Source organism: Glycine soja, chromosome 19 (assembly GCF_004193775.1).
Source record: "Glycine soja cultivar W05 chromosome 19, ASM419377v2, whole genome shotgun sequence".
NCBI classification, from domain to species: domain Eukaryota; kingdom Viridiplantae; phylum Streptophyta; class Magnoliopsida; order Fabales; family Fabaceae; genus Glycine; species Glycine soja.
Window position 1 is genome coordinate 46,890,330 of NC_041020.1, and position 24,209 is coordinate 46,914,538.

The 24,209-nt window shown below is 34.0% G+C and overlaps 3 protein-coding genes across 3 annotated transcripts; 1 reads left to right on the forward strand and 2 right to left on the reverse strand.

Annotated features, from left to right (window-relative positions):
* Positions 1 to 252: 252 nt before the first annotated feature.
* On the reverse strand, positions 253 to 1,359 carry LOC114400878 (universal stress protein A-like protein). Its single transcript, XM_028363537.1, has 4 exons — positions 1,096 to 1,359; positions 886 to 992; positions 632 to 750; positions 253 to 536 (listed from the first exon to the last, which is right to left on the reverse strand). The coding sequence occupies exons 1-4, from the start codon at positions 1,259 to 1,261 to the stop codon at positions 455 to 457; spliced, it is 474 nt and encodes a 157-aa protein (XP_028219338.1). The 5' UTR covers positions 1,262 to 1,359; the 3' UTR covers positions 253 to 454.
* Positions 1,360 to 10,591: 9,232 nt separating this feature from the next.
* On the forward strand, positions 10,592 to 12,837 carry LOC114400175 (E3 ubiquitin-protein ligase MARCH1-like). Its single transcript, XM_028362493.1, has 6 exons — positions 10,592 to 10,847; positions 10,978 to 11,049; positions 11,632 to 11,702; positions 11,867 to 11,996; positions 12,401 to 12,481; positions 12,582 to 12,837. Exons 1-6 carry the CDS (start codon positions 10,713 to 10,715, stop codon positions 12,738 to 12,740), a joined length of 648 nt encoding a protein of 215 aa, XP_028218294.1. The 5' UTR covers positions 10,592 to 10,712; the 3' UTR covers positions 12,741 to 12,837.
* Positions 12,838 to 12,964: 127 nt separating this feature from the next.
* Positions 12,965 to 23,086, reverse strand: LOC114400173 (DNA mismatch repair protein MSH6). The gene is made up of 21 exons (XM_028362492.1): positions 22,067 to 23,086; positions 21,498 to 21,594; positions 21,195 to 21,297; positions 21,060 to 21,113; positions 20,893 to 20,967; positions 20,718 to 20,786; positions 20,499 to 20,582; positions 20,119 to 20,313; positions 19,215 to 19,717; positions 18,989 to 19,118; positions 18,244 to 18,335; positions 17,959 to 18,137; positions 17,681 to 17,883; positions 17,492 to 17,593; positions 16,807 to 16,969; positions 16,059 to 16,348; positions 15,054 to 15,191; positions 14,609 to 14,688; positions 14,380 to 14,479; positions 13,987 to 14,116; positions 12,965 to 13,458 (listed from the first exon to the last, which is right to left on the reverse strand). Exons 1-21 carry the CDS (start codon positions 22,866 to 22,868, stop codon positions 13,226 to 13,228), a joined length of 3,822 nt encoding a protein of 1,273 aa, XP_028218293.1. The 5' UTR covers positions 22,869 to 23,086; the 3' UTR covers positions 12,965 to 13,225.
* Between the last annotated feature and the right edge of the window lie 1,123 nt (positions 23,087 to 24,209).

Here is a 24,209-nt window from a genome sequence, read left to right on the forward strand (position 1 = left end):
ACAGTTAACAAAATTTCGCTCCACCAAAAAGATGTTGCACTAGAACTCAACATAGTAGCTACAACTAATTCTGTAAAAGTTCTGTTCTGTTCTTTCTTTCTTTCAGCTTTGCCGGAAATGCATCGGCTGAAATATGGGAGGGAGAAAGAAAAGTTGAGGAAATGCTTCTCAACTGGGGAAAGAAAAAAAGAAGAAATAAGCTCTCTATATATAGGGAATGAAACACTATTCAAGTGTTTATCCTGAACGATGTAGGACTTGAAGTTTTTTTTTTTCTTTTTTTTTCCTTTCTTTTTTTTTTCAAACTTTCATTTGTTCTAACATATATGTATAGAAAAAACAAGCTATCTAATTTGTAAGGGACAAGAGTGAACGCCCCCGAGAATGTTATGATATGTCCTGCTATCTGCTTCCTGTGTGGAAGAGGATAATAAGAAAAGGAGAATTCCTGATCTTATGGACATGGTTGCTTCACGACTACAACAGTACACTCTGCATGCTTGGCACAATAATCACTTACACTTCCAATAAGTGCCCTGCAATTAAGGAGGTTATTTTCAATCATATATTACTTAAATTAAAAATGAAGGGTGCCTGCAGCAAGCGATCCACAAGTTTATTAGTTAGCTACCTCTTAAAAAATCCATAACCATGAGTTCCCAAGACCAAGGTATCAGCCTCAAGTTTCTGAACTGCACTGCATATCACATCCTTGGCATCTCCGCACCCAACTACTCTCTCCTTTTTCATCTGCACAAACTCATTGTCAAGGGGTATAGGAAGCAATAAATTATTATATGGTCTGAACAATCTTCTCGTGACACATAGAGATTAGTTAGACCACATGATCTCCAACTATGTAACAAAAGGATAAAATTATAATACATTTGTGGTTTTGAAGTCCTTGCAAATGGCTTCAGCTCTTTCCATTACTGAATTAGCCAAATCCTTGCCGTGTTGTTCCATAGCTAAGATAGCATGACTGGAATACCCTGTAACACATGACATGGAATTAGTGAGACGTGGAAAGAAAAGAAGCCTTAAATAGATGTGATTAACAAATATATTGGGGAGTGGGAAGAAAGCAAAACATGCATGCAACATTGAAGGAGTGAACAGGAGGAGGTGGCTTGACATAGAGGAGCACTAGTTTAACGTTGGGGGTATCGGCAATAAGGTTGGTGATACACCAGGACAGTGCAAACATGCTCTCCTCGCTCTCATCCACACCCACCATTATCTTTCGCTCTTTTCTCTCCATTTTCCTCACCCCTAATTAAGGAACCTGCTATGGGAACAATGGCTCTGGCCTTCAAAAAGATAGAGATCGAACGGGTGTAATTCAGATTTTCATTTAGCCGTGTGGATTTATAGAGGTTTTTGAGATTTATTAACTTTTTATTTATTTATAAAGGTGCAAATATTTACCTCATTTCTAAATAATTAATTTAAGTCACCAAACTTTTGGTGTAGATCATATATATTTTTATTATTAAAAATAATCAAATTTGAGATAGGTAGAATTATTGTAAAGAGTTAATATAGTTATATTCAGAACTCAAATTCAAGTTAAATTTGAGAAACTTAAGGTGGTTTATCATTTTAGTAGCATTTTCTTAATTACATATTTTATTGATAAGATTTAAATTTAAGAAATTTGAATTGAATTTAAAGCATAGTTTTTTCACATTTTTTAAACAAATAAACAATTAAAACCCCGTTCCGGTACGATCTTACTTTTTAATGAAAAAACATATTAGCTTTTCTGCATTTTGGGTATAATGACGTTAATATGCATATAACATTTATGATTCCAACCAGTGGCCGCTCAAATGATACGGACTACTAACTACTTCAAATGCGAAATCATCACCCGACGTTCTTGTATTAAAATTCTGTTTTATAAAATTATCTGAAAATTTTCTAACTATTTTTTTATTGAATAGTTGTAAAATTTGATAACACCTTACCTTTTTTTTTTTTTGAGGGGGATAACACCTTGCTTATTATAGCAAATTTTAATAATTTCTTTACTTAATATCTATAACTAAATAAAATATTTCACAAGATTCATGTGAGAAAAACTATTTTAAAATCATCAATCATTTGTGCTATTTTTTTCTCTGAAGTCTGTTTGTATAACTAAATAATTTTTTTTATAACATAATTATAAGAATTAATCGCTTTCCATGGAATCATTACATTTTTACACACAAAATATATTTTAAAAAAAATTGCTTATAGGTTTTTATAATTATATTAAGGAGTTTTAAATAATTTTATCAAAAAATTTTACATTGTTAGTCTCTCCCTAGCTCCTTATGTCTTTTAGGATATTTTTAATACTATGAACAATTACAAACTTGTAATTTCATTAAAATCGCTCTCTTCTTTCTTAAGAACTATTTGAAAATATGTATATGTTTTGATTATCTGGCCTTGAGAGTAAAACATTTTCTTTTAATAAATTATTGAGAGAAATAATATTTTTAAAACAAAAACGAAACTATAAAGAGAAATGTCTTTTTTAAGATTGTAGAAAATTGAAAGGTAAGAGAGCAAACCTAGTAGCAATAAATATGTGTACAAAGACGGGGCCAAGAATATGTGAACAAAAAACGAAGGGTAGAGAAGCATAAGGTGTGAAGGCAACAGCCACATAATAATAATAGTTTGTATTACAACATGCGGATGAGATTAATCAGGATGACCGTTGTCACTATCATGATCATTAATTATCATGTCACCTTTTAAAAAAAATTATTATTAAATTTATCATCCTCATTATCTTAACTCCTTAACTGTCTCTATCATTACTGTCATGATTGTCTTAATGCAGTTTAACTAACAATTTACTAATTTGGCCATTCATCTAGTGATTTAGTAGCATGATTGAGTTGATGACATGTTTTAGAGTAATAATGGAATTTTGACTAGTTTTAGAGTAAAATGCTATAATTTTATTCCAAATCAGGCGTGTTCTCTTACTATAGGGCTTTTTATTTTTGTATTCAATACAATAAAGATAAGGCCCTTGGGCGCAGAAGATTCCAGAATGAGTGGTTCAACAGTACACTTGAAATCTAAAAAAAACGGAACAGAAAAAGCAAACCAAGACTGGATCACAGGGGATGAGCTGACACGAGAACAAAGCAAGGAAAACCTGCAAACAGCAATTGGGCTCTTTCTGAAATGCTTTTTAACTTTTCGAAATGGTTATTCCGGAAGGTAAAAAGGGAGTAATTTTACTTGCATTTCCGGATGGACATTCCAAAAGAAAATAAGAAGAGCAGGAAGCAACATGAAAGTGTAGGAAACAATAGAGAAAGGAACACCAACGCAGACTTCGATCCAAGTACCTATTGGGTCATTTGAGCCTGTTGGTACTTTTTGGACCAAGGAGGTCTTGTTTTGACGAGATGGGCTTCTGAGCACAGTCCGGAGCACTTTTCTTTAATTACTCAATTCTTTAGTTAGCTTATAGAAAAAAGATGCGGTACGGTGAGATACTGAGAGGGTAAGACTGAAAAATTGATCAATGTTTGAGATTTGAGATTGAACTTTGGGGTAGGGACTGCGGGAATATTACCTCGTCCCCAATTGAACATAATTTTTTCAATTATTTACTCTACCGAAGAGAGGAATAGAGGACCCGGGAGAACCTCCAAGAACAAAGTAAGAGAAGGAGAGATAACTATTTTCTTTCTTATTTCTTCCTTGGTACAGTCAAGGATATATGTAGCTGATTACAAGAGCTAAATGTCATAAACTAAAGGATAACGTAACAGAAGCAATAACAGAAAAGTTGTTTTCCTATGCTGGTTCCTACTTCCTGCACACCCAATCAAGGTCCTTTTTCCCCCGGATAAATGCTGAGGGATCTTCTTCCTGCACCAGTCCAATCTTATATCCCTCCCAATTTTCACATCATACTCCAGTTAAACCAGTTCTCAACTATCCCCGCCTAAACGTTATATTTTGATTACTATAAAAGTGACCTTTAAGACAACCGAAAATAATAATTGATTAGCATTTCTATATGATCCATACGCAAAAGGCAAGGCAGGGGATGCAAAAGAAATAATTAAATAAGTAATATAATTACTACCTCCGCATATGTCTTTGGATGAAGACCACTTGATTGTTCAACAGATGTAGGTGGAGATGAAGATCTCACTGCACATGATATTCTAATTGTAGGTAACAAATCAGAAAATAAGACTAACTTAATTGAGACTTAATTACCAACATGATAACTTGAACACAAGTTGTAGTCCATTTTTTCATTCACAATCAGTTGTTGCATATATTTAAAAAAAATTACAGCTGATAAAAGTTAAATTTTATTTTATACAACTTAACTAAGGATCAACACTTAGCAGTGTCAAAATTTCATTAAAAATACCGAGACAGTCCCTATTTACTTTTAAAGAACCAATTGAACCCCTAATCTAACATCTAAATGTTAGTAGTAAAAAACTAGTGATTGCTATTAACAATTGCCTTGAATCGATCCTACCCCCGTCCGTTAGATTTCCATCTTCCAGATCATGTTATCAATGTTGTAATTATGTGATTTCTTCAATGCAACAACTTTGGAAACCCAATGTACTGTACTACTAGTGAGTTCTTTGCTCTTTCATCCCGAGGAAGTTTGCAAGCTCACTGAATAAGATGTTCTCAAACTAATAGGGGGAATGAAGCAATCTATTAAAAGGCCTCCAACATTGAACCCAACCTCGTCAATTGTCCAGGCCTCTTTCATTATTGTTTTAGTATGGCTCATGGCCATCTCCCCAAACCTGAAAAGGGTAATGTTAAAATTATATAAAATTTGTTGGGTGTATTTGAAATTGGGCTGGTGCAAGAAGAAAATCCCAAATGCTGATTGGGGGAAGGAAATTGTTTGGGGCACCCAACAATTTTTCAAAATGCTGAAAATACCCTTATGATATTTTCGGTTATAAATAGCAGGTTCAATTTTTCATTTCTGCAGCATCATTTTTTTTTTCCACAAAATTTTTGTCACTTAGTGTAAGTTGCTTCTGTTAAGGGCGGTTTGAAAGCGTATTTGGTCTCCAGTGGTGTACGTGCGTTTGTGAGGAGTATACGGTAAATTTTGATCGATTTTCATCAACGGAAAAGGAGAGTGCAAAAAAAAAAATTTACGTACCTACGGATCAGTAATCTGTATGACCATACAGATATGGACAATTTTTTTTTTGTGGATACGGATTTAAAAATATTTATTTTGTAATAAAAAAACCATAAATAACAAAAATTTAGTAATGATAAAACAAATTAATTCAAAAAATATTTTAGTGATTAATTTTAATTCAATAGTTGCTTAAATTAGATTACTTAAATTTAGTGATTAATTTTAATTTAGTAATTGCTTAAATTTAGCAATGATAAAACAATTTAATTTAAAAAATATATATAAAGTTTTTTAAAATTAAATTGCTTAAATTTTAATTTAGTGATTAATTAAAAAAAAATTATTTCAAAAACATGACCAAATTAATTCAAAAACAATGGGATAATATTAGACATGATAAAACAACTATTATATATAAGAACATGATTGCAACAAATTTATGATCAACACATGATAAAACAATTACTATAAAACAACTATTATATAAATAGATTATTCATAAGTCATAATAATGTTCCTAATAATTAAAATGTTCAGTTTTCCAAGTCATAAAAATGTTCATAAACATGGCCAAAAAAACACATAGTTAACGGTGAGATCAATGAATTCAAAGACTATTTCCATGCCAGCTGTCAAGGACAAGATTTCACAGAAATATTTTCATCCAACTCCAATTTTAAGTGTCTTCCTGCAATGATTGAACACAAGTCGACATTCTGTAACGTCCTCTAAATGCAAATGAGTCCGGCCTTTGTCTTTAAGAAAATAATACATGATGCCTAGAACGTTTTGATATTAAGAAGAGTGTTATGTCAACAATTGCTAACAACTAAATTAGAAAGTTGCTTACGAGACTGCTCTAGCTAACTTTCTGTGGATTGAGATAAACCTTGAAAGTGACAGAAAATTTGACACTTGATGGTATAATGAGTGCCATCTTGGGAATGATTTGGGCAGGCCACTGATTTTGAATATAGTGAGAAAGAATACACTCTTACCATAATGAGTTAAAGACACTTGATGATCTCCGGCTAGGTGATAAAAATCTCTTAGTGTTGTCCACGCTGCTATAATGACTGGTTTGTCCAAATCTTTGTTGTAGACAACGTTATGATAATTTCCATCCTTGTCAACGAAATGTCATACGCCATCAAGTACATCCTTCCACTTGACAGCAAATAACATATTAACTTCACCGTAAATATACATTTGATATAACAAAATAAGTTTGGTTAGTTACTCAAAATAATTATATGTTAATTAAATCAAAATGAAGATGATTTGATCCTTGGCGTGAACGGTGTTTAAAATAGTATCTGGTCACACTGCGACCTTCAGCATCATGTTCGCCATTTCGCACCATTCTTTGTGCTCTTCATTTGTTAATTCTGACATAATTAAAATTCAAGCATGATATAACAAAATTGACATTCAAGCAATTGACATAATTATTAATTTAGTAACTCGACATATATTGACAGAATTAGCAATTGCAAAAACTAACTAACTACAAATATGTCACATGTGTAAATAAACGTATCAATATGAAAGATAGATATTCTTACTGGGCAGAGTCGCAAGAAGTATCTCCAGTTCCTCGTTGACAGTGGTTAACCGTGATGACGACGGAGCATAGCGTGACATTTTGAAATATATTTGACAAAAATCATTCTCTAAAAAAAACTAACAAAATTTACATTATAGGTTTTCAATCTTTATTTTCACTGATTTAATAGTAATAATAAATTTTCAAACTTTTTTTTAATATCTAATCTAAAATCTAATGTTACTTATAACTAAGATATTATTTTTGTTTTTCACTTATTTCTTAAACTAACAATCTTTTACAATTCAAATTTTGGTTTCATAAATCTTAACAAATATATATTTCTAATCTAAATTTTTTAAAAATATGTATTCAATTATTATTTTGTCTAACTAACATTTGTAAACATTTTATTTTTTATTTTCAAACATTCTCTAAAAAAGACTAACAATATCTAACATTTTTAAATATCTAACATTTTCACTAATTAACATTTTAAAGTAATTTTTCAATCATCCCCTAACAATTTCCAAATTATTTCAAATATGTTATTATCTTTCTTAAAAACTAACTAACATTTTTAAATATGTTAAAATTATATTTTAGTAATTTTTTTTGTACTAACATTTTCATCTTTCTAATCTAATTTTTGTTTCTCAAATCTAATGTTTGTTTTAAAAATTTAATCTAATCTAAAATGTAATATAATCCTACTACTAACTAACATAAACATTTCTTACATAAATGTAATAATAAATAAATCATTCATAAAATCAATAACAAAAAAATTAATGATACATAAATCAATAATCAACAAATTAATCACCAACTAATAAAATCAATACTAAAAAATTTATAAAATAATTAACATATAAATATTTTTCATTTAAAATTTTTCCTACTTTTTTTTGTAATAAAAATCAATTTTTTTTAAGAAAATCCATATGGATTGACAATTCGTATGAGGCATACAGATTGTTGATCCGTATGGTTCATACGGATTGATAATCCGTATGAACCTTGCCAACCAGTATGGGTTTTTCACAGATAGAACGCAGGCATGCAAGCGCGATGAAGAAGAAGAAAAACTCCATGAACAACAACAATGATACTCAGAACACAACCATCATTCAAACAAGTAGTGAACAAATTGAAAAACTCAAAATAACTTACCTCGAAGGAGAACCAACATAGAAGAAGAAGAAGCACCGCACGAACACACCAACACAACACCACACAAACACACCGACCACCGAACGAACTCACTGCGGGGAAGAAGAAGGAAGAAGAAGAACGGCCAACCCGAAGAGGAACGAGAAAGCTGAAAAAAGAAAGAAGAAGCGGAAACGTCGGTGAACAGTGACTCGTACGGACGAGTTACTGTCTGTTTTTATATTAAAGGGTGAAGGGCATTTTCACCCTTTCACCGAGTTACTGGGTGCCCCAAGCAACAACCTTCGAGAAAATACCCAACAACAGTCCAGACAAATGCGCCAACAGAACTTTGAAATACGTCCATACACTCCTCTCCTCTTATGGGAAATAGATTATTAAGTTGTGACAAAATAAATGCTTTATATTATTTATAGGCAATCTTATCTAAAATGTTTCTATCTTTCCCTTATTTATCCAATATATTATATGACCTCAGTCTGAATGATATTATCCATACAAATGCATGAACTTTGAAGCTAAGACATCGGCATTCAACAACTAAGGATACCTTTCTAGTTTGCACACCTTATCGAATGAGTTAAATTTAAAAACTTTGGGTGAGTGATTGCTTTGCTCCCCCTTTATTCTGTTTATTAGAGGACACTTTTTAGTTACATTACAAAAGACTTGGCTTAAACCAAACTCAACAGTGACAGCATTAGCTTGATCTAACAGCACGGAACAAACTTCGTTTTCAAACCACCACCACCAAATATCTCCCAACTTCCATAGATTAATTGCAATGATTTTTTAGGCAAGGTAAATTACAGTATCCGTTTTCTTAATTTTTATAAAGTACAATTATTAATTATAAAATGATCAATTAGCATGGAAGTTAATTTCGCTGACCCCATTTATTTTTATTAGTGATATTGGGTTTCTTATACGTGGAAGTTGCTATTTAGCTAGCTCTAATAACATCATCGTTAGGTGCCAAATTAGAATTTTAATTTGGATAGATAAGGTCCACTTTTCTCAGTGTAAGGTTATTGTCCCCACAGGCGCAACTTGGTGCCGACCACTGCTTACAGAAAAGTTCCCATAGGAAAGTGCAAATTCAATCCCTATTACTTGTGATTTGTGTGTTGAGACTCTTCTAAATGATAAGGATTGCTCATAATTGTTGGATAAATTCAAATTTATTTTAGGGAAATGATAAGGATTTCTCAGTCTAATGATGCATTAGGGCTGTTAGCTTTGGTGATTAATCTAACTAAAAAGTGGGGCCTATATGATATTTTCAAATTTCAGTTTGTTTTGAACGTTTGTTACCGTTGGTGAAGGATCATAGGACCCAGATTTAAACCTGGAAAGGGCAATTTTCGAACTGTACGCGGAGGGTCACTAGGGAAAAAGTATCTCAGTGTCATAAATTTTTGTTTGATAGATGTAATAATTTGCAATCGTGCCCCCTTCCCTCCCAACAAGAAATAAACAAATAAAAAGGTGCACAGGATGCTTCATCCTGTTTGTTTTTGTTTTTAATGTTAATCCTTCCTTCATTAAATTGAAACCAAACTCGTATTTTTCTTCTTTTTTAGGCATAGATGGGGTGTGAATTTGTCAATTATTTGGCATATACTTAAGTCCCTATTCACATAGGACGTGAAACCTAACGTAAAAAAAATGTTTACATCTTTTCATGCAAAACGTGCAACCACTTTTTAACGGATAATCAAATCCGTTGATGGGTAGGAATTTAGACAATTACTCAATGGTTTATCACCAAATCACATAAAATCAAAATACTGATTTGGCAACAGCAACCACTAAAATGTAGAACAATTTCCCATTTGGAACTTTCTACTTTATTTTTTTGCAACTGGGAAAGTAAGGGGAAAAAAGTGATAAAAGGAAGATAACATTTTTGAACAGGCAATAGTTAGTTGGTGCACATTGGGATTTAAGATTTATTGTCAACGGATGCATATCTGACCAAACAACTGGAAAATTGAAAAGAGCACCTAATAAATGAAACATGCTCTAAAATGTCAAAGGACGTGTATAATAGATAGGTTAAAAATTAAATAGAAATGTTAGATTCACACTCTATAACACATTTTTTTTGAATATGTCATTTTTTATTAAAATTTATTAAAAAAACATAAAATTTAGTGAATCTTAGATCTTATTTAATGATTTTTTTTTAATTTTATACTTTTTAATATATTTTAATCAATAAAAAAATATGTATGAATAAATATGTTACTAACACTCTTAAAAATAAAATTTAAATCATTTCCATGGGAGAAAACAAAATGGGTAGGTAATCTTATGATATGATAGGCTCTATTTCACTCCTAGATATGCTTATGCTTTCCTTACAAAAGAGTAGAAAAAAATATACATTTCTTTCCACTTTTTTTCTCTCTTTCCCAATTTGCCATAGATTAAGACTTTTTATTTATTTATTTATTATAAGCAAGGAATCTGAATAAAATTAACTCGGTTGTTCAACAATCTTTACTGCTCCAAACCTAAAGGAAATTAAAGAATCTTTTTGTTTGATCCTGTGTTGCAAGCAAGTCCCTTTTGCCATGTTCATAAGGTCAAAGCTAGCCTTCGTGGTTAGGTTCTTTTGAAATTAGGTCATATTGTTTTTTATTTTTTGAAAAATAAAACAGGGGTAAAATTGGAAATCTATTTGTTTTTGCTTTCATATATAAACTCCAGATTCCTGAGAAGACTGAGAAAGAGAAAGCATAGAAAGGAAACGAAAAAACAGAGTACCCGACAGAATTTGAAAACAAAGGCTGAAATTTGAAGAAACTGAGATCATTGGGTGTGAAATATATGGCAGAGGTTGTCCTGCTAGTCGATGATTTGAAATTACTTTCTGCGAGTCCTCGTTGTAGAATTTGTCATGAAGAAGAGTTTGAAAGCGTAGAAACCTTGGAAGCACCTTGTGCTTGTTCTGGGACCGTTAAGGTAAGTAAACACAGAATACATAAGACGCAATTTCTTAATCTTAAGCACTTGTTATTTTGTTATTAAGCTATTATTATGCTTCCTTGATTTTTTTTTAATTCTCATCAATAACTGCGTTTTTGTTGCGCAGTTTGCTCATAGAGATTGCATACAGAGATGGTGCAACGAAAAAGGAAATACAACCTGTGAAATATGTCTCCAGGTATGAACTTTGATCATTCAATTTTCATTTTTTCTTTTGCACTTTGTGGCATAACGTTCATTTCATTCTGTTTTATTAAGTTATAATAAAATTTGATTTCTTGATGCCAATCAATTTGTTTTTTTTTTCTTCATTTTTTTGTAAAAAGAAAAAAGGAAGAAAGAGTTATCCGTGTGTACCTAATTTTTGGTGTCGTTGTTATGGTGATTGGGTGTGCTACTGCTTCCCTATCTGATTTTGACATGGAAACGATAACAAGTTCCTTTCTTCCTTTCCCCTTTTGTTTATTTTCGAACTGCAGTTGCTTTTGTGTTTGTCTTTTGCTTAACTTTGCTCAGTATTGAAGTCTCTCCTAATTAGTATACTATTTCAATATCAACACGTATTGGTTTCTCTGAAAGACGAACTTTCTCTTATTTGTCTTTTTTAGTTTTCGTTTTCATTTGGTACTGTAGGAAAAAGGGGACTAGAATTTTTTATTTTTATCATACGTGCAATGAACCGCCCCATTGCATATTTATCTATTTGGTACTGTAGGTGTGATGATCGCAAATTGATAATATTATTTTATTGTTTTTGCAGCAATATGAACCCGGATATACAGCTCCTCCGCCAAAGAAGTCTAAGATAAATGATGAAACAATGTCCATTAGGTACTTTTCCATTCCCGCGTTCAATTTAATCAAAGTGAACTTATAACTAATTATTTAATCAATCATTTCATAATGTGAATTCTTGACTTTGCTACGTGAGAGGGAGCAACTAATAAAATATGTTGTTGAGTAAAGCTGAGAATATTATTATTATATTTTTAAAGGGAGGAGGAAGAACCGTCAAACGCAAGAATAGAGATTATGGTTGAAGGAGTGGAAATGGAAAGCGATTACTCTGAATGCAGTTCTGCCGCTGACAGAAGCGCGTCTTGCTGTCGATCACTTGCAATAGCTGTAAGCATACATCTTATTAGCTTTTTTATTTTCACGCGTCGTGCTTTTTAATCAAATTCATTCATCTTAATATTAGCCAAGGCTAACTGGCAGTGGCAATGCGCTAGATACATGGCTTTAGTTGTGCAATAATTAATTAAGAATAAAACCAAATTGCATCCTCAAGTGAGTCAAAGTCCACTCAGACTCCTTGTCGCAATTGCCAACTGCATTGCCAGTGGCGTTCCACTGGCATGGCTCCAAGAGTTGAAATTCACATTTTTCTATTTCAAACAAACTTGTCTTCTTGATGTGACTGTTACTGATTAAGAGGGAACTTCTTGTTGACTCGTGTTTTAACCTGATAGTTGGAATTTCTCCCAACCTATATAATAATTTTTTTTTAACCATTTGATGGACTGCAGTTTACACTAGTCTTACTTGTAAGGCATCTTTTCGCAGTGCTCACATATGGAACGGAAGATTACCCATTTACACTACTAACTGTAAGTACTTGTTTTCCCGTTTTAAATAAAAACAAACATTTACAATCTTTGCCTACGGAGAGCTAAACCAATGAAACTTCATATACCATTTTTGATGCAGGTAATTATATTAAAGGCTAGCGGAATTATTATACCAATGTACATAGTTATTAAGATTATCGGAGCCATTCAGAACAGTATTCAGCACTATCAGGATTCTGACTATGACGAAGATGACGAAAATGATATACAGCATAATGTAAATTCAAGACATTTCTAGATTATTTGCCTATTAGTGTGTCAGAGCATTATGTTGATGCTCCTCAAATAACATTTTGCGGCATAATTTATGATAATGGAATTTAGATCGAAATGCACCCCGCCTTTGTCGTATACAATATTCACTGTTACCCACCCCGCCCAAGACTAGGAATAAAGCACTAGGTACTTAGGGCTTATGGCCCCGTTAGTTATTATCATAAAAAAAGAATTAAAAGTATCAACTACTTGCAAATAGAAGGAACAACCGAGTTGGCATTTGTATTAACAACTTTTAAAAAAAAATCTACTAGATAACCTGCAAAACATGTACAATGGGTCGTCAAGCACACTTCCAACAAGACTGATATGTTGGACAGCCAACATACAATCAAGACTCGGCCATATCTTATCAGGATTGATATCAACGTAGAATATGGCCATAAATTCAAAATAATGAATAACCACTATTAAGAGGATTGCTAATAATATCTGTCTTGAAATAATTTAACATCCTTGCATTAGTTCTCTTGCTTTATCCTGAAGTTCACTTAGGGAACCAACGCAAATGGTTTCCTGTGTTGCCGCGTTGTTCAATATTTGAATGATTGCTGCTATCTCATCAACCCAATTTTTATTGGGAGAGTTTGTTACAGTAGATACCTTTCTGCATTTACCATAAGTGGCCTCAAATTCTCTGGATTTGGCAGCAGCCTTCTGAAGCACAGAAGTTGGAAGGCCTGAAATAAAATTAATTTTCTTTATTATAATATGAATTTGTTAATAATTATAAAACACATTAAATGAGGCTTAGCACACAGTATAATTGGCATAACAATGGTAAATAGTTTTCCAGAGTGATCCAAAAGTCATGTATAGACATGCAACTCATTTTGATAATATATTTTGAGATTGTCAGCCTCAAGTTTAAGCTTCGATATAGCAAGGTTGGGCAAAGACTTAATGTATAGCAAGCCTCAAGTTCGAGGTCCCAGAGTTCAAAGTCAATGAACCAAAAATTAATGAACTGCAGATGTTAACATGCCAACTATCAATCTCAGATTTGTCTACTAAATTTAGTAGCAGACCGGTTGATTGGAAAAATAATGGTTAAAATTGGGATCAAATACAATATACATTTTATAACTGAGATTATTAAAATTTTAAGTATAAATTTTCTAATCAACAGTTATAATTTGGCACTTTACCACCCTTACTATAGTGGAGCATAACCCATGTTTGTCATATTTCAAAACAAAAAAACATACCAGCTATCCGAGCAACATTAACACCATAGCTCTTGGGGCAAGCACCGGGGGTAAGCCTGTAAAGAAAGGTGACTTCGTCTAAACCTGCAATTCCACTACCAACTTGGCATGCCATGTGGCAGAGACAGACCTTTACAAGCACAAAAAAGCTAATTCAGAAATATGATTTAAGTTTGAAACTAAAACTGACCAGAACAGAAGATGGAACAAATTACTACACTATATCACTATAATGTAAACTTTCTATAGGATATCATATCTAAATATGTCATGACTGCCAATCTTATGGGCAATCAAGTAAATTAACAAAACCAAGATTAAAATGTTTCTAGCAAGCATTAGACCGTGAAAATTTACTGCTGATGATTACACTGGATAAAAAACTGGTAATACCTTCGGATCTTTGAGATAATCAACAGCTAATCGATGATAGTGGGTAGAAAACAATCCGCGACACTGCACCTTCCGCACAAGATGTTCTAATACTGATTCCCTGTCAAATATTTGAAATAAGGAAGGCAGAATCAGGAGATGGACTCACCAGAAGCTATAAAATTAATCAAGAATACTGAAACCATAAGGTACAAAAGCATATCCAACTAATCCCCCAATAGACACTTACGCAATGGCTTGCCCATCAGAAGTTGCAGTCCCTCGCCCAAGCTCATCCAGAGCCACCAATGAATTACAAGTAGCTGATGACTGTACTCACCATCAAAAGTACATAATTAGAAAGAAACAATGGTTTAACAAGATTAGATTCACATGCATCTGTAATGCATAACAAGCCAAATAAAAGGGCCAATAAAGCTTCATGAAATACACACAACTAATTAATCCACATTGCAGACAAAACATTATACAGATGAGTGAGTTCTAAAGAAAAAAAGACCAAGGCATAAAAGTTTTCTTGAAATATAATACTAGTAACTATTTTACAGTTGTGGTCTAGTGACTTACAACAACAACAACAACGTCTTATCCCACTAGGTGGGGTCGGCGGTCTAGTGACTTACGAGAACCCAAATTTCAAGTGATACAAATTGATACTCAAAGGGGCATCTTACCAGCATTGATGCAGTTTCTGAAAGCTCAGTTAAAAATGTACTTTGGCCTGCCATTATATTATCTTTGGCCCCCATTCTAACAAAAATCCGGTCAACAGGGGACAAATCAAAACTTTCTGCTGGGACATCAGCTCCTACCTGCATAAGAAATTAAAAGTGTAACTCCACAGATAAAAAAACTGGCTTATTTAAGACAAGACTAAAAGTGCAAGGCCAATCTTTCTACACAACCCCCCCTTCCACCTATAGGTGGAGGGAGGGGGACTGGCAGAGGCCATGGCCCCCCAAGGTTTTTATGGCTCCTTTAACATTTATAAAAATTATTGAAAATTAATATATGAATTTATTATATTAGTTGACATTGATTTAGAAAGATAAAAGGGAGAAGAAAGCAAAGTGTAAGTATCATAAGTAACTTGATGTGATAGAAAAAGAAAGATAAAGAGAATTATAAGTTTTAGTAGACAACTTTGATGTTGAGATCTACATATAATTACCCAAAATTATTTTATCTGTCTAACTTATTTCTTCTTATATTATTACCTTTATTCACACACACATGAAATAAATAACTAATTTATCAAAACTAATAAAAATAATTAAGTAGTAATTGTATTTAATAACATTATTCGCAAATCGCAATTTAAGAAAATATATAATTAACATATTTTTTGCTGTAAAAAACACATTTGGAAATGAGTCTATAATTAGAACAAGAGAAATTTATTTATCGTTTTTTATATGAAGAATAAAAAATAGTATTATTTTTGTATCGGTATAGTAATATTTATTTTATTTATAAAAAAATTAGATATATATATATATATATATATATAATATTAAACTTTTTTTATATGTTATGTATGCAAGAGAATTAAAATTTATTTATTAAATTATGTTGGCACCCTCAAGCCAAATTTCTGGCTCCGCCCCTACCCCCACCCAAACAAAAAAGAAAGGCAAAGAATAGATAATGAAAAATGTAACAAGACTTGAAAGCTTCACCTGGGCCAAAATCACAGTCAAGCAAACTTGACGAAGAAGGGTTGACTTCCCACCCATGTTAGGACCTGTTAGAAGAATAAAGCTAGCATGATCTGAACCACCAATGGTTATGTCATTGGGTACAAAGTCACCCTTGCCTAAGGTATCACTCCTAAGGACTGGGTGTCCCAAACTTTTGGCATGGAGGTAAGGAGCTTCTTTTGTACATAATGTGCCTACAAAACTAGGTCTACATGTTGGTCCTTCATAGTAGTCACCAGCAATTGCTAAACTGATCAAGACATCCAGTTCTGCAACATGTAGTAATGTAATATCCAGTATAAGCCATGTAAAAGAAAAGCTATTACTTTTCTATTAAAATGCAGCTTAAAAAAATTCATCTTTTAAAAACTCCCAGGTAAAGGCACTTAGAGCACGTATTGAATCAAATAAAAAGGCTAAAATAATAGAAAATGATTTTAGCTGAAAAAAATATAGGTAGTAAACAACAGACATTACACAAAGGGTAACAAGGGGAGCATGTACTACAGAAATGCATCTTCCCCAATTATGCACTTTTTCTTTTAATCTAGTAGTCACCTTATTGTTGAGAAGAAACTTGGTTTAAGATAAACTAAATTCCCTCCATGGGCAGCTGGAAAGTCATTATAATAAAAATTACGGCTTGTGAACTTTATAGTGGGTGTGAGCAGTAACTGGATAATTGCACATCCATGACAAAATGATTCAAAAGGACCACAATATGTACCTGCAGTTGTAGACACCAACTGCTTCCACTTAGCGTGATGTTCACAAAAACGCCCAATTAATCTCTGCAATGTACTTTTCAACAAGGACTCCTTTTCAGATTCAGCATGGGAGAGCTCTCTTAAGAAAACTTTAATATCTGGAGACCAGTATCTAAAGAAGCCCTGCATACACCAGATATGGAAAAATGAGAGAATTCACTTATGTTGACAGCAACTACGGTAGGTCAAGGGTGACCCGCAATTAAGGCAGCTTTCCAACACTCCCTCACACTCAAGGCTAGTCTGGAGTGTGGCAAATGCAGGTGGCCCAACAATAGATCTAGGATAGGCTCTATAATACCATCTTAGAATTTGGACTTAAGGCCTAATTCAATCCTACAAAACTAGTTTGTGAGGTGAGAATTGCCCAAGCTTTATAAGCTCTATTTAAGCCATATCTCTAGTCAATGTGGGACTAACCACCACCCTTGAAACTGCAATTAAAACAGCCCCCCAAAGAAACCGCAACTAAGGCAGGCTAGGGGTGCCCGCAATTAAGAAGGCTTTCCAAAAATTATTTACAAGTAAAGCCGACAAACAATGAAATATTATTGTAGACTCAACTTATAGAAATCAAATAAATAATTCTATATAGTTTTGCATTTAATTGAGATAAAATTTTCAGAGCATTGTTTGTCTTCTTACTTTTCTGGATGAGCGCAGTTCATAATCTCGAGGAATATTCTTAGACAAATTTTCTGGAACTTCCAATAGGTATGTATCCTTTCCAACATTGACATAAGTAATCTGTAATTGATAAATCAGAACATTCAAAAATTCGATTTTATCCAATATAAAAAGATTAAACTCCAATTGTTTCAATAGGGATCTTACTGATGTGCTTCCAAGTAGTTTCATTTGTTCCTTAAGATGCTTCAATAAACTGGACTCAATCTCTTTAACCGCCTTACAGGCTGAGTCATACTCTGTGTCAACTCCTTCACGAGGTATTATACGCCCAGAATTATTGGCTTCCACCCAATCAAAGGCATCCTTGAAATGATTAAGATCCATACAAACATCAGGAAGAACTTTACCTGCAATTAACAGCATTCAATACATCAAACAGCAGTTCAAGAATAATTTTATGACATTTATTGAGACTACTGTACCCGGTGTTAACAGATGATGAAGTTGTCTAGATTTTACATGACTCAAAATGACACCAAGTGAAAAGCATGCTTGAGCCATCTGTTCACAACCACGCAGAGCTAAAATAAACTCTTGCAGTTGCTTCTTAGAAGCATCCTCGTACAGAACCACTCTATTAGCATTCCTTCCACTAGCTTCACTGCATTCATGAAAATCAAGGTGCGTATATAGTTAAATACTTGAAGATGGTGACAATCAGTATGGTCCATATAGGTATTACAGAGTTGTTGCACAATAATTTTTACCTAGAGGAAAAGATGCGGGCAAGCAACCGCTCCATGTCAGGTAGCTTGTATAATGCTTTTCGAAATTCTAGTGCAGAAGGTAGATTAACTCCCTAAAAAGCAAATCATATTTCAAAAACACTCAATATTACAAATTGGTTCTATTTGATGATTATCATCAGCTCAATCTAGCCACATATATCATCTAGTAGATGTCAATACCGTACATAGCACCAACCTTCTATCTTATTAACAGTTCAAAAGCAACATAAATAGAAATGCACATTTTCAACACAAGCTTTAAAAAATACCCACATTATATATTATTTAACACATTACATATACCCATATTATATATAATTGAACACAGCAAATCAAGTAAACTGCTAGATCTGAGGTCTACAAGGAACAAGGGGTACATTTCCCTAGGAAATAAGAGGTTAGTAACTAATTATGCCATAAACACAAACTAATATGATAAGGAGATGTGTTTTCAGATTTATTTGAAATGACCACAATATCCCATGACTAGTGCTAGACTGCTAGTAGTCCAAAAAGAGATACCAATTAAAAGATTGAACATTCAAAAGTGGGCCAAAATGAAAGGTAATACTAAAAAAATACAAACAAGAATAAACAAGTATAGCTACCTAAAATAAACAGTTTTAGAGTCCTGCTTGACTTAACTAGTGTATGATATAGCAACAGGGCCTCTGTAAAGTTCATTCTATCTTGAAGGAGCAAAATGCATGATCAATGAACCTACCTTCAAACCTGCAACAGCTTCCTGGCGTTCCTTAACTGACTCCACATGACATAATGGTCTTGCAAGCCAAGTCTTTAGCAATCTCTTTCCAAAAGCAGTAACGCATTGGTTTAGTTGGGCATAGAGCGTGCTACAAGAAGCATCATTATTTCAGTACAATTATATACATAAAATACCCATCTTATCTAAAACTGAAACTGTGCAGATAACCATATGACAAACATACCCTGAAGAATCTCCATTCCTGCTATTCTCAAAAATCTCAAGATTCTCCAGGGCAGCCGCGTCAAGAACCATGTAGGGTTTTGAAGCAAGATCACCAAAACCAGAACAAGGAAGTAACTCAAACTTTGCAAATCTAAGCAATCTCTCATCTAGAAAAGCCTGTCTCAGATAATACAGAGCACCACCTAGTGCTGAAAGTGCACTTCTACTGTCGTCACCTGTTTTCACCAGCTCCAGTAAAACATCTGGCAGGCAATCTAACTCATTATTGTTAACACTAACATCATTAGAGTTCCCATAAATTCTCTTTAATTGATCCACAGTTTTGTCAGCATCCCAGAATTCCACAATTGGAACTAATTCATTCACTAAAGGATCTCTGGTATGCTTCAGCAGTACTCTCTCCGTTTCAGCACTGAGTAGTTTAGCAGGTTTCACAATTTCAACAGGCCTGATCTCAGATAAGATACAGCACAAGACACTGCACTCCAAGTCATCCTTAAACTGCCAAACAGAGAAGCCAACTCTATTTTTACATAAGTGAAAATATGATCAATTAGCAAATTAATTAGGTCTATGTTTGGTAGCATGCATATTATGCTCACTTTCCAAATGAGTTCATGAAATTTTAAAATTACAAAATATCTTTAAAGCAAATGGAGGAAGGAATGAAGCAACCAAATGAATGATTATTTTTTGAGCAAACACATTATACAGCTACCAGCACAAATCCTTGACATATCAACCCCCAATCCCCACCCAATCTCTTTCCATTCCCAATAGAAGTAGAAGAATTAGATACTTCACAGCTAGATGGCATTTGCAGATCTCATCCAAGATTTGGAATAAGTTTATGCATTAGTAAAATTTAGCCAGAGAATTAGAATGCATCTACAGAGTCATACCTGTCCAAGAATGACTCTACTTGTGGCAACATCAACTATACAAACACCATAGAGATGCTCTGAAACTTCAGTTGGGTGATTTTCGTGATGCTCCGTCAGGGCCATTAAATATGCAGCTTCTGGGTTTGCTGACAGCAACTCCCCATCTGTTAATGTACCTTTTGTAACCACTGAACATATTTCACGCCTTACAACCTAGAAGGAAAAATAAAATCAAAGTTAGAGACCAATGTTTCTCTATCAACACTAGGGTTAGCAAGAAAAATAACTTACAAAATAAAGATATAAAATAAGATTCACTCAACACAGAGTATAAGGCACAACACAAAAAACAGAATAAAAACAATGACATCTCTGGTTATTGTGAGATGTAATCAGACCTTATCTTTAGAGCCCTTCTCCTTGCGACGAAGCTCCAGCTGTTCAGGTGTTTCAGTCTGCTCTACAACAAGAACTCGATAACCCTGCTCAACCATGGAAACTTAGTAAGTTCCTCCCCCCTAGTTACAGGTTGGCTTGTTAGACAAGTAATTAGTCTGTATCTGAGATGAAAAGAGGGGGGGGGGGGGGGGGGGGGGGGAGTCATTTGTGAGACAAACCTTCCTAGCTAGTTTCTCCACGTTCATTGAGAAATTCTTCTCTGGAAATCCACAATGAGGTTGGTCTCCCTAAAAGAGTCACACGTAAACCAATAAGCATGCATTATTTAGAGGAAGCAAATATAGGACCTTGAGATTCTAAAGAAAATCAACAACTCTAGACACTAATGCACACCTTCATATACTGCAAGTCAAGCTCTTTCGCACCTACATGTGCATCCATCTCAAAAAGCTCATAAAATTTACCCATCTGCATCAACAATAGGGAGGAAAAATATTTCATTTGGTTGTAACTTGTAAGGAATGGAATAATGGCACCAACAAAACTTAACCAACTCAAACCTTGAAAAACAAAACTTTGTCCATATGCTTTGACTTGAACTCCCACCATTGTTTCTGCATTCATCAAATGACCATATTAATTGCTGCACCATTGAAAATTTGAGAATTACGCCGGACTGCTTTAGCAGTAATTACCTGACCATCTGACAAACTCCTTAAGAAATCAGGAGGCAAGTAGATTGTTCTTGAATCATAATTTTCATCCCCTGGTCGCCTTCGCTTGGCATCCCTGCGATCTCTGTACCAATACCATATACATAGATAGCATCATAAAAATTATAATATAAACCAAAATATTACACGGAAAAAGTGACACTAACAGCTGATAAGTGATAACTGCAAACACATAATACGGTATAGCATCAAAATATCTTTTAAGAGACAGAGGGAATTTATCCATGGAAAAACTAGAAACACTACACTATAATCAGAACTTACTCCTTCAGGAAGCGCAATTTCTGAGCTTCACGCAGTGCAAATCTTTCAGAGATCTCAGTAATCGCAACATTGTCAGTGCCATTAGATGTCTCTTTAACTGCAAAGTTTAAAATATAAATTATAAAACATATTGATCTCAGCATTTCAGTCTCCTAGTGACATCATCCAATGGAATTTGTAGGAGCATCCAGATAATGATGCCAGTGAAGACAGGAAAAAAAAATGCATAAAGTAAAACACTAGCCATTGGAGAAACAACTATAAGACTGACTTCTTTTGCTTTATTCTTTTTGGCCAGTCCCTCATTTAACAAACAATATGTCTGATATTGAAACAAACAAACAAGTTACATGTCACATGTTGTAACAAACAACATGTGCTTTTAGTTTTTACCTATAAATTTGAAAATTCCGATTTTTAACGCCCACACTACCCACCACTAATAAAAAAATAACGAAAATGAAAAACTACAAACACTAGGTTCAATATCTGAACGCCAAAATTAAGCTCAGAAAATTCATAAACAGTTTCTCTGCTTGAAATCTTGATCAATGAACTCCATCACTTACTCTCCAAATTACTCGTAGGCTCCAACACTGAGAGCTTGAAAGCTCCCTTACCAACTTCCACTCCACTCTTGCTCTTTTTTGCCGGCTCTTGTTTCTCTGTTCCGCTTAGTTTCCGCTTTTTAGTCTCTACCTTTTTCCCTTTAGCCCTCTCTGCCACGTCGTTTTCATCCTCTAAATCCGTATCTTCTTCGGCATCCCCAGCATCCTCCAATGCAGCCTTCATCCCCCAATCTTCGTCATTGGAATCATCATCATCATCATCATCTTTTTTGTGACTTTCTTCTTCTTCAACTTCTTCGTCGTCGTCGTCGATCATCATCTTCCTAACGGCGGGGACGCCGCGACGCAGGCGTTTAAGTTTCTTGGAAGACGATTCCTGAAGCCACTCGATCTTCTCCTTGGAGAGGTCGAGGGATTCTTCTTCGCCATCGTCGTAACGAACCACGTGCTTAGAGGTGAGGCTATCGAAGGATTTGACGGAGCCTTCGTACCAGGCTTTGTCCAAGGGCCAATAAACCTTGATCCTTCGGCCAATGAGCTCTTGAAAGTAGAGAGAAGGCGAAGCGGAGGGTGGAGAAGTGGAAGCGCCGATTACAAGAAGGGGCTTGGAGCGTTTGGGATTGAGAGGAGAAGGAGTAGCAGGGGTGGGACTAGGGTTAGGGTTAGGGTTAGGGTTAGGGTTGGTTTTGGAGAGAGTGGGAGAGGGCGAAGGGGAAGCGGATTTGGTGAAGAAGGAAGTGATTTGACTCTGTTGATTGACGAGCGGTGATCGACCGTTGGTGTTGCGGCGGGAAGGAGCCATTGCTGTGTGTTGTGAATGAGTGCAGTGAATGAGTGACTCAAAGAGTTAGGGACAGGTTATGGTGGCGGTGGCGGGAATTCTTTCTCGGGCTTGGCGGGAATTCACCCCTCTTTTTTTGTTTTTATTATTTTTTACAACCAATTCACTACTATGAGACTCGATGTTCAGTTTTTGAGCCGTGTGCGCATGCTCTGCGTCAAAAAGGAAAACAAATGCCACCAATCTTTTTTTTTTCATAGAATAAATTCCACTAATGTATACTATATTTGAATTTCCATTAAATTAAAATATGGAAAAGGATATTCATCCCACTCAATGCCCAACGACCACCCGAAGAGTGTGAAAAGTCAAGCAATGAAAAACCCTTGTGAGGTATGAAATGTTTGGTTGTTGAGGACATTGTTTTGTTACGTAGGATAACTAAGTCTACTCTGGATTGGTTGGTTTGGTGCTTTTGTCATGGAATGTGAGAATGGTGAACAAGCTGTTCAAATAGTTGAAGAATGTCTAACTAGGAATTCTTCCAAACAGCCTCCACATGATTTCATCTTAATGGACTGCCAGGTAGTAATGTCTGTATATTATGATTTCGACTTTTAATTTGGTTATTTCATGGTCTTGTGGGCAATTTCTTCCTTTCTTTTTCTTCATATTTTGATTTTTCTTATATTTTTTTATCTTAGTTTGTTAGTTTTGTTAGTATTGAAGTATAAGTGTGTGAGGTGAAATATTAATAAGAATAAAAAGATTTATAAATCTTAGTAAAACCTATAAATTTGAGTTTTAAAATTTTGAATTAAGGTATAATGTTAGATTTATTTATTATTAATAATTTATTAGTGTAAATTTTTCTAGTGTTTATCTTCGTCATTTTTTTCTTTTTGATATTGCTTATTTGGTTTGTTGTTTTCTATTAAGAAATATATGAATTGGATTGGCATCGCTTTAAGCAACTATTCCTATTTTAAATATTGTGCAATTGATTATAAAACCATATGTTTGTTTGGAAGTATAATTATGCATGCTTGAAGTACATAACCACTAAGATGACTAATCATTGGTGCTATGAACTTAACTAGTAGTTTTGGTGATTTAACAGATGTCGATTCGATAATGGATGGATATGAGGCTACGAGACAGATAAGGGAGATTGAGAAGTCTCATGGTGTTCACATTCCTATTTTTGCATTAACGGCTAATACACGGGAAGAGACAAAATTGTCCATTGAAGCTGAAATGGACGATCACTTAATCAAACCCATCAACAAAGAGGCTTTGCTTAAAGCCATCAAAAGAATATATACTAAAGAGTGAACAACAAATAATTTCTTATTCAATTTT

Bases quoted from the DNA above. Each gene is read 5' to 3' on its own strand.
- LOC114400175 (XM_028362493.1), top strand. From the start codon at position 10,713: ATGGCAGAGGTTGTCCTGCTAGTCGATGATTTGAAATTACTTTCTGCG. The intron at 11,050-11,631 runs GTATGAACTTTG...TTGTTTTTGCAG, and splicing joins CCTGTGAAATATGTCTCCAG to CAATATGAACCCGGATATAC. The intron at 11,997-12,400 runs GTAAGCATACAT...GATGGACTGCAG, and splicing joins GTCGATCACTTGCAATAGCT to TTTACACTAGTCTTACTTGT.
- LOC114400173 (XM_028362492.1), bottom strand. From the start codon at position 22,868: ATGGCTCCTTCCCGCCGCAACACCAACGGTCGATCACCGCTCGTCAAT. The intron at 18,138-18,243 runs GTAAAAATTATT...TCATGAATGCAG, and splicing joins GCCCGCATCTTTTCCTCTAG to TGAAGCTAGTGGAAGGAATG. The intron at 14,480-14,608 runs GTAAGTGTCTAT...AATATTTGACAG, and splicing joins TCTGATGGGCAAGCCATTGC to GGAATCAGTATTAGAACATC.
- LOC114400878 (XM_028363537.1), bottom strand. From the start codon at position 1,261: ATGGAGAGAAAAGAGCGAAAGATAATGGTGGGTGTGGATGAGAGCGAG. The intron at 993-1,095 runs GCATGTTTTGCT...CATGTGTTACAG, and splicing joins TCACTCCTTCAATGTTGCAT to GGTATTCCAGTCATGCTATC. The intron at 537-631 runs GTAGCTAACTAA...CCTTAATTGCAG, and splicing joins GGTTATGGATTTTTTAAGAG to GGCACTTATTGGAAGTGTAA.